This window comes from Poecilia reticulata, chromosome 14, assembly GCF_904066995.2.
Source record: "Poecilia reticulata chromosome 14, P_reticulata-male-v2, whole genome shotgun sequence".
NCBI lineage: Eukaryota > Metazoa > Chordata > Actinopteri > Cyprinodontiformes > Poeciliidae > Poecilia > Poecilia reticulata.
Genome location: NC_088843.1, coordinates 812,501 through 827,500, shown reverse-complemented (window position 1 = coordinate 827,500; position 15,000 = coordinate 812,501). Strand labels below are relative to the sequence as shown.

General features: G+C 44.6%; 1 protein-coding gene across 2 annotated transcripts in view; it reads left to right on the top strand.

The window, feature by feature from the left end:
• The window catches only part of jade2 (jade family PHD finger 2), a 141,287-nt gene that overhangs the window by 94,327 nt on the left and 31,960 nt on the right, over positions 1-15,000 (top strand). For both annotated transcript variants that reach the window (XM_008401940.3, XM_081615561.1), the window contains exons 9-10: positions 3,263-3,631; positions 4,271-4,435. In XM_008401940.3, the coding sequence (XP_008400162.1) occupies positions 3,263-3,631; positions 4,271-4,435 (534 nt within the window). The remainder of the gene's footprint in view (positions 1-3,262; positions 3,632-4,270; positions 4,436-15,000) is intronic.

Genomic DNA, 15,000 nt, shown 5'->3' with positions numbered 1-15,000 from the left:
GGGTAAAAATCTTAAGCTACACACTGATTTTCCTTTCACAAAATTAGAAAAAACTGTCAAAACTGCAGATTTTACACAGCTGGTCTGCAAATATTAATTAATCTCACACTACACTATGCAAACCCTCCATCTGCGCCGATGAAGACTTGAAGCTAAAAGTGAAACTGACTGTCCATCCATCCATTTTCTTCCGCTTATCCGGGTCGGGTCTCGGGGTCAGCAGCCTCAGGAGGCCCCGACTTCCCTCCCAGCCTCTTCCAGCTCCTCCAGGAATCCCAAGGCGTTCCCAGGCCATAGAGAGACATCGTCCCTCCAGGTGTCCTGGGTCTCCCCTCCTCCCGGTGGGACCTGAACTCCTCACCAGGGAGGCGTCCAGGAGGCATCCTGACCAGATGCCCGAGCCTCAACTGGCTCCTCTCGACGTGGAGGAGCAGCGGCTCTACTCTGAGTCCCTCCCGGATGACCGAGCTTCTCTCTCTAAGGGAGAGCCCAGCCACCCTGCGGAGGAGGAAACCCATTTCGGCCGCTTGTACCCGTGATCTCGTTCTTTCGGTCATGACCCAAAGCTCATGACCATAGATGAGGGTGGGAACTGACTGCATGACCTTTATTCCAGTTGATTTACAGAAATATTTAGAGATGAAACTTCTCAGAAAGAAAAGGTTGGATAGGGAGAAAACATGAGCTCTGAGCTAAACCAGGGTATCAGGAAAACATGTGAGACCATTTATGATTGACTAGATCCTCTAAATGTCCTCACATTTAGCCCTCATTGCTAACTTGGAAACACTGGCAGAGTTTAAACGTGATGCTGATGGCCGTGCAGCCTCAGGAAACCTTTGCGATTTCTGTGGCAGAGGATAGAAATGAACCTGCAGATTGAAGAATGCAGACAGAATTATGTTTAATATGCAGCCAAGAAACCAGACAAACGTTTTAAAACAGGTTACAGCCAACGCATTTTTTACAGTGGCGTTGCTCACAGCGAGCAGCCGGCTCCTTGCTGAGTTCAACCTTTTGACAGTAAAGAAGTGAGAGCAGCCGCAGCTTTATTGGAAATAAGTGCAGTTTTACAGTGTAGCTGTCATCTGCGGTGTTTACAAAAGAACGGCTGCATCATCAGGAACATGGTTCAGTGAAATGATGACTTGTTATAAAGACGTTCTTCACATCAGAGCTGGAGTCCAGAGGGAGAGAAAAGGAGTAAAAATCAACATGTTTGGATGTTTTGTAATTATTAAAGCAAAAATAATTTATGTTAAATTTACTCTAATTTATTAAAATGATATACATTGAATGTTTAAACGGATTTATGAAGGACGTGAACTCTTGTTCTGGTGACTGCAGAGTGAAAACATGTAGCAACACGTGGCTACATGTCCAGCTTAGCTAGCAGATAATAGCTTCATTAGCTAAGCTAATGCTGCTAGTTCGACAGCAAGTACTACAGTAAATACCACTGATATTCACCTCAGTACTACACAGAGGCAGGTGAAGTACTCAAGTAGTTGTACTTGTGTTGTTTATAGGAACGAGGCGACAGCTAGTTCTAAGCTTGTGCTTGTTTATTGTTGCCGTAGCAACTGCCTACCAAGATGGCTGCCAGTGAGTGTGAAGTGAGGCGTCATGTGAGAACAAACGGGAGAAAAATGGTGAAAACAACAATCCCAATAGTTTTAGGGGATTTTTAAGGAATGATGGTGATAAATGTCTTGCCACGATAGATGATCAGCGCTACGATAAGTGCTCATCGCTACCTGTACAGGTAGAATAAGGATTACAGCTTGGTAAACCCTGTGAGGGTTTGAGTCAGAGGGAAGAAGAGACGGAGGTTGTACGTCTGGAGTCGTTTCCCAGATGGCGCAGCGTTTAGGACCAGGCAGGTCGCTGGCGCTTGAACACAAACGCAGCACACAGCCCTGCTGAATGTTTTAACTCCTCTGACAAGTACAAGCAGCAAACCTGCTCACACATTCAGTCGCTCAGGAACACGGCGCCGACCGCGGCGGGGTCGCACGGCGCCGACAGCGGCGGGGTCGCACGGCGCCGACAGCGGCGGGGTCGCACCGCGCCGACAGTGGCGGGGTCGCACCGCGCCTGAGGAGACGCGGCGGGAGGCCGGATGACCTGCAATGAATCGCGCTGAGAAACACTCAAACTATCACAACTTACCAAAATGGCAGTGGAGGTTGGCGAGGATCCGTGTTTGTTGTGACCTGGTTTCTTTTTCTGCTGGTTGCACTTCTGTTGGAGCATCAGTGATGGAGTAAATGGACAGAAAACACTTTGGACTAAAACTGGGCTGAAAAATAACGTCAGATTTTTTATTTTTATACCAGATTTTTTGTTTTTTTTCTTTTCTAAAAATGAAATTTTTCAATCATTCATTCTAAGTTGTACAATAGAGAATCACAGCCATGATGTAAGAATGTCTGTTTAATCACGAGAATGTTGCTATAACATCGGCAGAACTAGATAACCAGGCCAAGAAAAAGTTAAATCAAATATTGAGGAAAGTAGGTTAGCTATGCTAACTTGACTATGACCATCTTCACATGTAGATGTGCTGCAGGATTCGTTGTTTCAGTTCAATTAAGAAATAAAAAGGTGACCCAAACACCAAGTCTGGCAGATTATCAGTAGATCAGGTGACTAAATTAGCTAATCTACTTAGCTAAGAGCAGCGCTAGCTAATCACCACCGCTGTGTTAGCTTAGCTAACGGCAGCTCTAGCTAATCTACCACTGCTGTGTTAGCCTAGCTAACAGCAGCACTAGCTAATCTACCACCGCTGTGTTAGCCTAGCTAACAGCAGCGCTAGCTAATCTACCACCGCTGTGTTAGCTTAGCTAACGGCAGCGCTAGCTAATCTACCACCGCTGTGTTAGCCTAGCTAACGGCAGCGCTAGCTAATCTACCACTTTTTTGGTGTTGAATCCTGAAACCTTAGTGGTGTTGTTGTCAGTTGCTATGGCAACGACATGGCCTGCAGAGTAGCTGACTAAGACAGCCATAAAACAGTAGTGTGGAGTTGTTCAACATCTTCCTGCTGCTGCGGCGCTCTGCGCTACACTAACAGCTTCACCAGCGGTCCTGCTGCAGCAGCGCCGCCGCTGGAAAGGAGAAGAATCGTCTTTTTGCCCTCCAGTGAAACTTCCTGTGATAAACAATAAACTTCAGCAGGTCTCTAGAAACCAGGAGCGAACCTGGCTGTGGTTTGAGGCGGGCGGTGAAAATGCCTTTGTGTTTGCCTTTGCTGCAGTGCTCCACGCCCTCCTGCATCGTGGCCTTCCATGTGACCTGCGCCTTCGACCACGGCCTGGAGATGAAGACCCTCCTGGCCGAAAACGACGAGGTTCGCTTCAAGTCCTTCTGCCTGGACCACAGCTCCGCCGCCAGCGGCGCCAGCGGAGCGGCCAGACCCGAGCAGCACCACGAGCCCGGCGGCGACCCGGAGCAGAGCCGGGCGTCCCACCCGGTGTCGGCGGCGTCGGAGCGGGCCGAGCGGGACCAGCTGGAGAGGGAGAAGGTGAGCCAGAGGAAGCAGAAGCTGCAGGAGCTGGAGGACGAGTTTTACAGACTGGTGGAGCCGAGCGACGTCGCCGAGAACCTGGGACTGCCGCTGCTGCAGGTACGCCGCCGCCGCCGCCGCCGCGTCATTGGAAACAAACAGGACATTTCTGGGCTCCAAAAGTTTAAATGTAACAAAAAACTTTTTACTTTTAAAAAGTGGAAAAGTTTAGATTTTAGAAACAGAGATGTTCATGTATTTTCTACATAATTTCTGAGTTAATCTCAAAGTTTCTGTCTTTTTTTTTGGACACCTGATAATTTTTATATCAATCAATCAAATTTTATTTGTATAGCACATTTCAGCAGCAAGGCATTTCAAAGTGCTTTACTTAATTAAAATAAAAACAGGAATAAACAGTGAGAAAGAGAGATTTAAAAAAACATTACATCATTAAAATGTCGAAAAGAAAGAAAAAGAAATTAAAAACATTAAAGACATAAAAACATCAAAGACATCAAAACCCACTCTAACCCTAATTTAGCCATAATCAGCTTTACCAGGTGGTTTTAAGTTGAGATTTAAAGGCTCTCAGTGTTTCAGCTGTTTTACAGTTTTCTGGAAGTTTGTTCCAGATCTGTGGTGCATAGAAGCTGAAAGCTGCTTCTCCTCGTCTGGTTCTGGTTCTTACAGTCAGCGACTCGTTCGCTGCCATGTGATCTGCATCCTAAAGACATAAAGCCTGTGTTCACCTTGCAGGTGGATTTCTTATATCAGTTCTGGAAGCTGAAGCGAAAGGCCAACTTCAACCAGCCGCTGGTGGCGCTGAAGAGAGACGAGGTGGACAACCTGGCCCAGCAGGAGCAGGACGTCCTCTACAGGAGACTCAAACTCTTCACACACCTGCGCCAGGACCTGGAGAGGGTGAGTGGCAACGTGTCCCGTCTGCTGCTGCGTTTTATTCTGAAAGGTTAACGTCCTGTTCGCCATGTTGAGTCTGTGGTGGGAAGAAAAGCTTCCAGTTAGAGGCGCTGGGAGCTTCCTTTGCTTCTGTTGGAAACCAGAAGACGGCGAGACGAAACGCGCTGCTGTTTCAGTTTGAACGTCCACAAACCCTGGAGCAACACGGCAGACGTGGCATTTTATGGCGGCTGGAAAACCTCAGACTCTCGGTGTGATTGTTGAAGATGGAGCTGAAGGAAGATTTGATGAGTAAATTGAAAATATGAGGTTTGGTTCCTCAGGGTCTTCTACCAGTCAGGGGCTGGACGCATAAAGAAATCTGCAAAACTTTGGACAACATTAAATTAATTGTGAAATAATTGTTAGCTAATATAGTAATAGATTAATCGTTAGTTGGAGTTAAAGAAAAAAAAACATATTGAAAGGAGTAATTAAGCTGAAACCGTGTAAAAATCTAAACAATGAAAAATAAACAAAATGTGTCAATTTCTAATCCAATTAATCATCAGAACAATCAATTAATCGATAACTGAAACCAATTAATCATCAGAACAATCGATTAATCGATAACTGACAACAATTAAGCATCAGAACAATCGATTAATCAATAACTGAAACAAATTAATCATCAGAACAATCGATTAATCGATAACTGAACCCAATTAATCATCAGAACAATCGATTAATCGATAACTGAAATGATGGTCGTGCCAAAGTTTGTAACTATGAATCAGTTTTTCTGTCAGGCCTTTTATTTTATACATCTGGATAATTTGTCCCTCAGCAGGCTAATGCTAACAAAGAGCTAACACTGTCAGCTGCGCTCACACAGTGAAACCACAGAAACCAGAACATTTCTGTAGATGCTTTCTGGTTTCTGCAGGTCCAGTCTGGCGCCCCTGCTCCCCGACACCCAGTTGTCAGGTGAAGAAGGAGAACCTGGATTGATGTGCAGCTTTTTAATTCAGCTCATTCAGGAAATCTAAGATTCTCCTGGAATCCTCCCGAGCCGCGAACCAACCCGTTTTCTCTCATCAGGCTGCAGACTAAACATTCTGGTTTCTGTTTAATGTTTCCTCCTCGCGTCTCTGTTCTCATGCAGCCCATTTGGCCCGATCAGAACCGGTCCGGTTTAACTCGGCTGATTCCATTTGGCTCGCAGTGGGGCGACCATCTGGCCATTAGGCGGCAGCGATTCAACCAGATGACTTAAAATTCTGCAGCAAACTGAAAAATAATGGATTCCTGTTTTCATCTCCTCTCTGCTGGGAAGAAACGCTGAATCCTGCAGAAACGCTGAATCCTGTAGAAACTCTGACCACCAGGAAGGGGAAATAAATAAAACCTCATATTCAAACTGCACAGATTGATGATAAACTGCAACCTAACGTTTGATTTTACCTGATATTTAAAGGTAACAAAGTTAAATCAGACCAAACTTCTCCTGTTTGCTCTGTTATAATTACCTGAATTATTTCTATTTGCTAAAAGCTCCTCGGTGGCAGGGCCCCTGGGTGGCAGGGCCCCTGGGTGGCAGGACCCCGGGGTGGCAGGACCCCTGGGTGGCAGGGCCCCTGGGTGGCAGGACCCCGGGGTGGCAGGATCCAGAGGTGGCAGGGCCCCGGGGTGGCAGGGCCCCTTGGTGGCAGGGCCCCGGGGTGGCAGGGCCCCGGGGGTGGATGAGATCCGCCCAGAGTTCCTTAAGGCTCTGGATGTTGTAGGGTTGTGTTGGCTAACGCGACTCTGCAATGTCGCATGGACATCGGGGGCAGTTCCCCTGGACTGGCAGACTGGGGTGGTGGTCCCCCTGTTTAAAAAGGGGGACCGGAGGGTTTGCTCCAATTACAGGGGGTCACACTCTTAAGCCTCCCTGGTAAGGTCTATTCAGGGGTCCTGGAGAGGAGGGTCCGTCGGATAGTCGAACCTCGGATTCAGGAAGAGCAGTGTGGTTCTGGTTCTGGAACACTGGACCAGTTCTACACCCTCAGCAGGTTCTGGAGGGTTCTGGGAGTTCGCCCAACCAGTCTACATGTGTTTTGTGGACTTGGAGAAGTCCACAAAACTTCTCCACAAGTTATGCACTTTAAGGGCCACAGAAGCAGCTCTCTGATTAGCTGCTAATGCTACGCTAAAGCTAACAGCAAACACCGCAAATATGCAGAGCTGGTTAGTAACGACTTACATTTACTTGAGCAGTTTTATGGGAAAATATTTTATTTCTACTCTTACTTGAGTAAAGTTTCTGGATTTTTTACCCACTGAGTGAAAAACAAACATGTTTCAACCAAAAATTCACCAGACAAAAAATTTTATAAGCTATGTTTTCAAAATGAAAAATTAGAAAATTGTTTTTTTCATCCGATTTTTTTTAGTTCGTAATTTTGTGATTTATATGGTGAAACTTTGAGTCACTAACTGCTAAGATTCATTGTTTGCATCTATCATGGAGAATAGATGCTCAAAAAAATAAAGGGACACTTCAGTGTTCACTTAAATGTTAGTGTTCCCTTTATTTTTTTGAGCAGTGTATATAAACACATACACGACTGCAATACTCTGTGTGACCACTAGGGGCGCATCCCTTATACACTCACGCAAATTTTGTCTTGGAATGAAGTTCATGGGGACTTCCTGGAAAACTTCACCAGGCATGTTTATATACCATTTTCTACTGCAAAATGGGGTTGTGCCGGTAGGGACCTCAAATTTGGTCCCCACGGGTCAACGGGTCCCCACGTGTCAACGGGTCCCCACGTGTATGCATAGAGTCAGGCCGAAGTCCCCATGCGGGGGGATAAACAAGAACATGCAGTGTGTGTGTGTGTGTGTGTGTGTGTGTGTGTGTGTAGTACCTTTGCTGCGTTGCAGGTCTTAAATTTAATTCATAATGTTCTTAAAAACTCTTAGGTTTGAGTTGGTGAAACCTGCAGAAACCTTAATCTGTATTCATGGCAGATGAGACGGCGATGTCTGACATCATGGCGACATCATGGTACAGATAATTACTTGACATGTTACTCATTTTTACTTTACCAATAAACATAATTAAAGTAAAATCTCAGCTCTTTTGTATTTATAATCGGTGACGTTTTTGCTGATTTAGTCATTTTAAGGCATGTTTGTGTCAATGCGGCTCTTCGTCGCTGCATCGATTCTCGGTGCTGCTGGCAGGACGGATCTGGACTCGGCCGCGTTTTGTCCGATGGAGAGTCGACAGCTCGCCGCTGCCGGCTGTCGATAAGCTGGACGAACTTCTTCCTCTTCATCCGTCTCCTTCAGGCCTCGTCCTTTAACTACATCCACGAACTTCCTTCCTCTTCATCCGTCTCCTTCAGGCCTCGTCCTTTAACTACATCCATGAACTTCACCTCCGTTTCTGTCACTGGGGCCAAAGAAGGAAAAACTAAAAGAGCTCAGCAATTTTAATACTAACCTCTAATAATCTGAAATTTTGTTTCAAACTTTTGACTTTACAAACTCAGAAATTTTCTTTAAAAAATTTTTTTTTAGAATTTAGAATTTTTGGAAAATTTTCTTGTTTTTCCTAGAAAACGTTTTGAGATCAATATCAAAATTTCTGATTTTTTTCAAGCACATTTTCCACTTTTCAAACTCAGGAACTTCCTTGTTTTTGTTCCTGAGATTGTGGCCGAATGTCGTCCGTCCTCCTGTGTCCAGTGACCCGCCGTCGGTCTCTTCTCCTGGTGTCAGCCTTTATTCCTGTTGGGAATGTTGCAGCCGTGTTTCCAAGCTCGGCCTCCTGCTGTTTGTGTGAAGAAAATATTCCAGTCGTCTGTCAAATTGAAAAATCTTCTCCGTGCCACCATGTGGCATCCCGGGACGCCGACCCGATCAGAACCCGCCGGCTGAACCGTCCGTCCTGCTGCCGCTGTGTGTCGGTGCCGGAGGATCCGGGGGAACGTCGGGCGGATTATCTCCCTCCTCTTCCTCTTTGAAGTGCTGCCAAAGGAACGAATTGCTCCCTAATGCACTGCTGAGCGTCCTCCGTTTCTCACTCCCCTCCTGAGCGATGGCCAGAAAAAAGTCTTGTTCCGTGTCGATATCACATTATTCATCTGATTAGTATGCAACAGGTGAAAGCCGTGTGAAGCACAGTGATTGGACAGAGAACGCAGCTTTTATTATCATCTTTCGGCTCCGCGGGTACAGACATGTTGCAACGGGGCGTCACGCAGGAAAAGGCTGCTTGCTAACCGTGGCTAGCATTGATTTTAGCTCTTGTCAACATAAGGTAGTAAATCTGAAACGATCGCCTCTTATATAAAAGAAAACGTGATGCAGAGCTTTGCTAATGATTGCCAAAAATACGACAACCAGATAAGATCAGGAAAAAGTTTTAGTTAAAAAAAAGGAAGGAAGTAGGCTAGTTATGCTAGCTTGAATATGACTAGCTTAACGTGTAGGTGGTGCTGTGGAATTCAGTGTTTTGGTTCAATTTAAAACATTTAAAAAAGGCAACCTAAACAAAAACCTCCAACAGATCATCAGTAGAGCAGGAGTTTAAACTAGCTGGCCTACCACCATTGTGTTAGCTTAGCTAGTAGCAGTGGTAGCTAGTCTACCACCGTTGTGTTAGCTTAGCTAATAGCAGCGGTAGCTAGTCTACCACTGCTGTGTTAGCTTAGCGAATAGCAGCAGTAGCTAGTCTACCACTGCTGTGTTAGCTTAGCGAATAGCAGCGGTAGCTAGTCTACCACCGCTGTGTTAGCTTAGCTAATAGCAGCGGTAGCTAGTCTACCACCGTTGTGTTAGCTTAGCGAATAGCAGCGGTAGCTAGTCTACCACTGCTGTGTTAGCTTAGCGAATAGCAGCAGTAGCTAGTCTCTACCACTGCTGTGTTAGCTTAGCGAATAGCAGCGGTAGCTAGTCTACCACTGCTGTGTTAGCTTAGCTAATAGCAGTGGTAGCTAGTCTACCACCGTTGTGTTAGCTTAGCTAATAGCAGTGGTAGCTAGCCTACCACTGCTGTGCACAGAGAACGAGAAAAGAAGAATACGAGCGGTTTAGTTGTACTGAACGGTTTTTCTGTGTTATTTTTCCCTTTGCTGCGTCGCAGACCCACCACATAAGAATGTAAATGTTTTGACTTTTGGTGTTTAAATGACTAATTTCTGAAGAAACATGAACACCTTTGGGTCTGATACTGGTGACGATATTTTTAGACAAATTCTGAGCAAGACGATTAAACAAAAGGACTTTCCAACCATCATCCTGGAGCAGAACAATGGTGGTTACATTTGGTGTCAGAACAATGCAGCCCAAAGCAGCAATGAGAGCAAATCAGAGCCAAAAGTGTCAGATACTAAAGGCCAGCGTGAGAATATTGAACAAACTTTGATTTGTTTGGTTGGACTGGAAAGCAGCCATGAAGAAGAAAAATGTGTTTATATTCCCCAGAGGTATGTAACAACCAGCCAAGAAATTTATTGACTGAGGTTTAATTTTCCAGTGGATGCAGGAATAATGAAAATCTAACTTGTGCTTCTATGAAGTCAAAGAGGACAGATAAATACTTTAATGTTGGATAATTTTAATGCATTTTAGAAGCATTTCCAGCTTGGTGGAGCTGAAGTGAAGCACAGTATTAACCTTTAGAATCACATTGAAAGTTATCTCCCAAATACACTTACTGCTGTCGTCGTTTATTTCATTTTTACAGAGAACCAACATTTTTGCACTAATTTAGATTTTATGTGGTGCAGGTCTTAAAATGTCTTAAATTAGTTTTAAAAGTGTAATCTGACCTTAAATAAGCTTCTTATATTTTGTCAGTGCAGGACTATTTAATCTGGTATGTTTAGTTTTTCTGTCAGGCAAAAGTTTGCGCTGCATTCTGACATCTTTATTGTGTTCTGTGATTCGAGGCTGTTGAGGCTACCGCTAACTAGCTGTTAATACACACTTGCTAACTAGCTAGGTAGCTTTTTGTGTCTGTCCTGGAAACAGATCTGCATTTGGCTGGATGATGTTCATTATCGTCACTGGATATCCTCTGTTGCGAACCCAGATTAAAAAGTCCTTAAAGGGCCTTAAATCAATAAAATGTTATTAAATTCAGTTTAAGTTGGCCTTAAATACGCTAATCACAGGTCTTACATTTTGATTATGTAATCTTGTATCTTCAGGCAGACGTTTGAGACTTCAGACATCTTCGTAGCGTTCTGTGGGTTGATCAGTAACTAGCTGCTAATTCACCTTTGCTAGCTCGCTAGCTAGTTAGCTTTCTTTGCATCCATCATGGCCAAGTGCAAATGTATCACCAGTTGGCTGGACAATGTTTGTTTTTGCCACTGGTTCAGTTCTGTTGCCAAGCCAGCAGGATCCAATAAGGGCAGATCCAATATTTTTCACTTAAATTGAATTCAAGGTGGCATTAAGAGTCTTAAAAAGTCTTAAATTGGACCTGCTGAAGCCTGAATGGAGGGTGAAGAAGAGCTGAAGGCCAGAACGATGTGGGACCTGATTCAGTAGGAAAGCAGGTGTGAAACAGTCTTTATTATTAAGTTAACTAAAACTAAGTAGTAAAAACTGAAACTGATCAACTAAAATAAATAAGAATGGTAATGAATGTGGGCTAAATGAAACTATATTCCAAAACATCCTGAAATTATCTTTCAGTCTTTTGAAATGAAGTGAAATGTAATTTTTTTCTTCACACAAGCAGTTTGTCACATTCCAGTCGCTGGTCCACAAAATGGCGTCAGTAAAAGTTGGTTGTTTAATTTATTAAATGTTTTGAAAATAGTTCTGTTGAATATTTATTACACCATCACAATACTTTTGAAATCTGCACCTAAAAATGAACCAAAGTATGAAAAAATAAATTTACTATTACAAATAATTTATAATTTAATTTTATAATTTAATTTTATAATTTAATTTTCTATAATTTTTATAATTTAATTTATAATTAATTTTTTTATTTTATAACTTAATTTTCTATAATTTTTATAATTTAATTTATAATTAAATTTTTTATTTTATAATTTAATTTATTTTAGTTGAAGGTTAGCTTCACTCCCTGCTGCAGCCTGGCTGCAGGTTAGCTTCACTCCCTGCTGCAGCCTGGCAGCAGGTTAGCTTCACTCCCTGCTGCAGCCTGGCAGCAGGTTAGCTTCACTCCCTGCTGCAGCCTGGCTGCAGGTTAGCTTCACTCCCTGCTGCAGCCTGGCAGCAGGTTAGCTTCACTCCCTGCTGCAGCCTGGCTGCAGGTTAGCTTCACTCCCTGCTGCAGCCTGGCAGCAGGTTAGCTTCACTCCCTGCTGCAGCCTGGCTGCAGGTTAGCTTCACTCCCTGCTGCAGCCTGGCTGCAGGTTAGCTTCACTCCCTGCTGCAGCCTGGCAGCAGGTTAGCTTCACTCCCTGCTGCAGCCTGGCAGCAGGTTAGCTTCACTCCCTGCTGCAGCCTGGCTGCAGGTTAGCTTCACTCCCTGCTGCAGCCTGGCTGCAGGTTAGTTTCACTCCCTGCTGCAGCCTGGCAGCAGGTTAGCTTCACTCCCTGCTGCAGCCTGGCAGCAGGTTAGCTTCACTCCCTGCTGCAGCCTGGCAGCAGGTTAGCTTCACTCCCTGCTGCAGCCTGGCAGCAGGTTAGCTTCACTCCCTGCTGCAGCCTGGCTGCAGGTTAGCTTCACTCCCTGCTGCAGCCTGGCAGCAGGTTAGCTTCACTCCCTGCTGCAGCCTGGCAGCAGGTTAGCTTCACTCCCTGCTGCAGCCTGGCTGCAGGTTAGCTTCACTCCCTGCTGCAGCCTGGCTGCAGGTTAGTTTCACTCCCTGCTGCAGCCTGGCTGCAGGTTAACTTCACTCCCTGCTGCAGCCTGGCTGCAGGTTAGCTTCACTCCCTGCTGCAGCCTGGCTGCAGGTTAGCTTCACTCCCTGCTGCAGCCTGGCTGCAGGTTAGCTTCACTCCCTGCTGCAGCCTGGCTGCAGGTTAGTTTCACTCCCTGCTGCAGCCTGGCTGCAGGTTAGCTTCACTCCCTGCTGCAGCCAGGCTGCAGGTTAGCTTCACTCCCTGCTGCAGCCTGGCTGCAGGTTAGTTTCACTCCCTGCTGCAGCCTGGCTGCAGGTTAGCTTCACTCCCTGCTGCAGCCTGGCTGCAGGTTAGTTTCACTCCCTGCTGCAGCCTGGCAGCAGGTTAGCTTCACTCCCTGCTGCAGCCTGGCTGCAGGTTAGCTTCACTCCCTGCTGCAGCCTGGCAGCAGGTTAGCTTCACTCCCTGGTGCTTCTGTTCGGAGACGGAGTCTGGAAAACTTCAGCATCTTCAGGCTGCAGGAGGGAAAATAGGAGAGAAAGTTCATTAAAATACATCCGGGAGCCAAAAAGACCAGAAATAAAACAGTTTTCTTCTCTGTTGAACTGGATTAGTGGACATACCTCACATGGGCCTGTCGCAATAATCAATAAATTAATCAACTGATGAATTAAAACGAGCTCAATAGTTTCTATTTGCTCGATTTTTCATTTTTCTGTATGATGAGAGTTTCCAGTTTTGGGCCCAACAGCCTTTTTATGAAGGAGCATTTTGTTTGTTTGTTTTTGATGTTTTATTTAAAATCTCTTCTGGTTCCAGAGTTAAATGTTCACTAGAACTTAAAGCTGATTGATCTTTGAGATCCATTATCATCAATATTTTATCGTTTATCGCAATAACTTCTGGGACACATTTATCGCCTCGCAACATTTATCGTGACATTCACACATTTTGCTCAGAGTCTTAATATTTAAGGGTTAATATCGATTAATATTCCTTAATATTGATTAATTTTAGTTAATATTGATTAATATTAGTTAATATTGATTAATATTAGTTAATATTGATTAATATTCCTTAATATTGATTAATATTAGTTAATATTGATTAATATTAGTTAATATTGATTAATATTAGTTAATATCGATTAATATTCCTTAATATTGATTAATATTAGTTAATATTGATTAATATTCCTTAATATTTATTAATATTCCTTAATATTTATTAATATTCCTTAATATTGATTAATATTAGTTAATATTGATTAAAATTAGTTAACATTGATTAATATTCCTTAATATTGATTAATATTCCTTAATATTGATTAATATTCCTTAATATTGATATTCCTTAATATTGATTAATATTAGTGAATATTGATTAATATTAGTTAATATTGATTAATATTAGTGAATATTGATTAATATTCCTTAATATTGATTAATATTCCTTAATATTTATTAATATTCCTTAATATTTATTAATATTCCTTAATATTAATCTTGATTCCAGCTCCACTGGCAGGTCGTTTCATGTAAATGTCCTGGTATAAATGAGAAAATAACTGGAACATTACTGACTGAAACAAACTCCTCTGTTTGTTTCTTGTTAGTTTTGTATTAAGTGAATTTAGATATTTGCTCCAGAGACTAGGAGGGTTTAGTTTTTGCAGTGTATGCAGGAGCGAAAGCAGCAGATCGTCGGTTTTTATGATCCATCAACTCCAAGAATAAAACGCTCCAGAAGTTAGAACCTCTGTTTGCCATCTGGCTCCACGGACCGTCAGGATTTGTCGTTCGGATCATCTCTGCTGGTTTTTTCCGGCCGCTCGCCCGACCGCTCGCCCGGCCGCTCGCCCGGCATCGGACCGCCTCTGCTGTTACGCAACGCTAGCTGGGGTCAGAGAGAGGTCGGCGGTTTGGATCCGTCACCCGATGCTGTGCTGACGCTTCACCTAAACGCCGGGTCGGCTCCGGACCCGCGGTGCGAACCAGACGACCTCCGCCGGCCGCAGAGCCACGCAGCGCAGCTGAGGTTGTCACTGCGGGCCAGACGGCGCCCCCTGTTGGACCGGCGCCAGCCTGGCCCGCAGGCCTTCCTGTCCAGGCTGCTGCTCGTCTGCAGCGTTACCCAGAGACGTTTTCTGTGTCGTCAGTAGCGACTCTTGCATCTCAACATCCAACAGGCGGATTGATGGTTTCACCGGGTCGTTCGCTCAGGACCGACCGGGAAGCGGGTCCAGATTCCCTCCAGATGTGAAGCCGAGTCCTGAGCGACGCCGTCTCTGCTCGGCATAACGAGCTGCTTTCTAAATAAACTCGTGCAGCGAGAGCTCACAGCCTCTCCGCTGCGGGAGATCAGCAAATGTTCACGTCTGCAGGTGGATCCTGCAGGGAGCCTCAGGATTAATGCAGTACAAGCTGAAAAACCCTCCGGCAGAAGACCGACTGCTCCGTCTGCAAATAAGACACCGACATGCTAGAACTTCCCCAAACGCCGACGCCCCTTTCATAAAGTCCTGAATCTGTAAAGAGCCAAGTAATGTCCAGATAAACGTCCAGCAAACATGGAGTTGTTCTCAGATGCTTGGCTTTCAAGATGATTAATCACGACTAATCAGCTGATTTAGTAATCAATCAAGTGTTAACTAGAGAACCAAAACTCTTCCAGCAGCCATTGTACAGCGCACACAGAGGGAAAAACAGCTGGCCAAGTGCTGAAGGTCAGCTTGGGTTGCTAGGTAACAGCACAGTGTC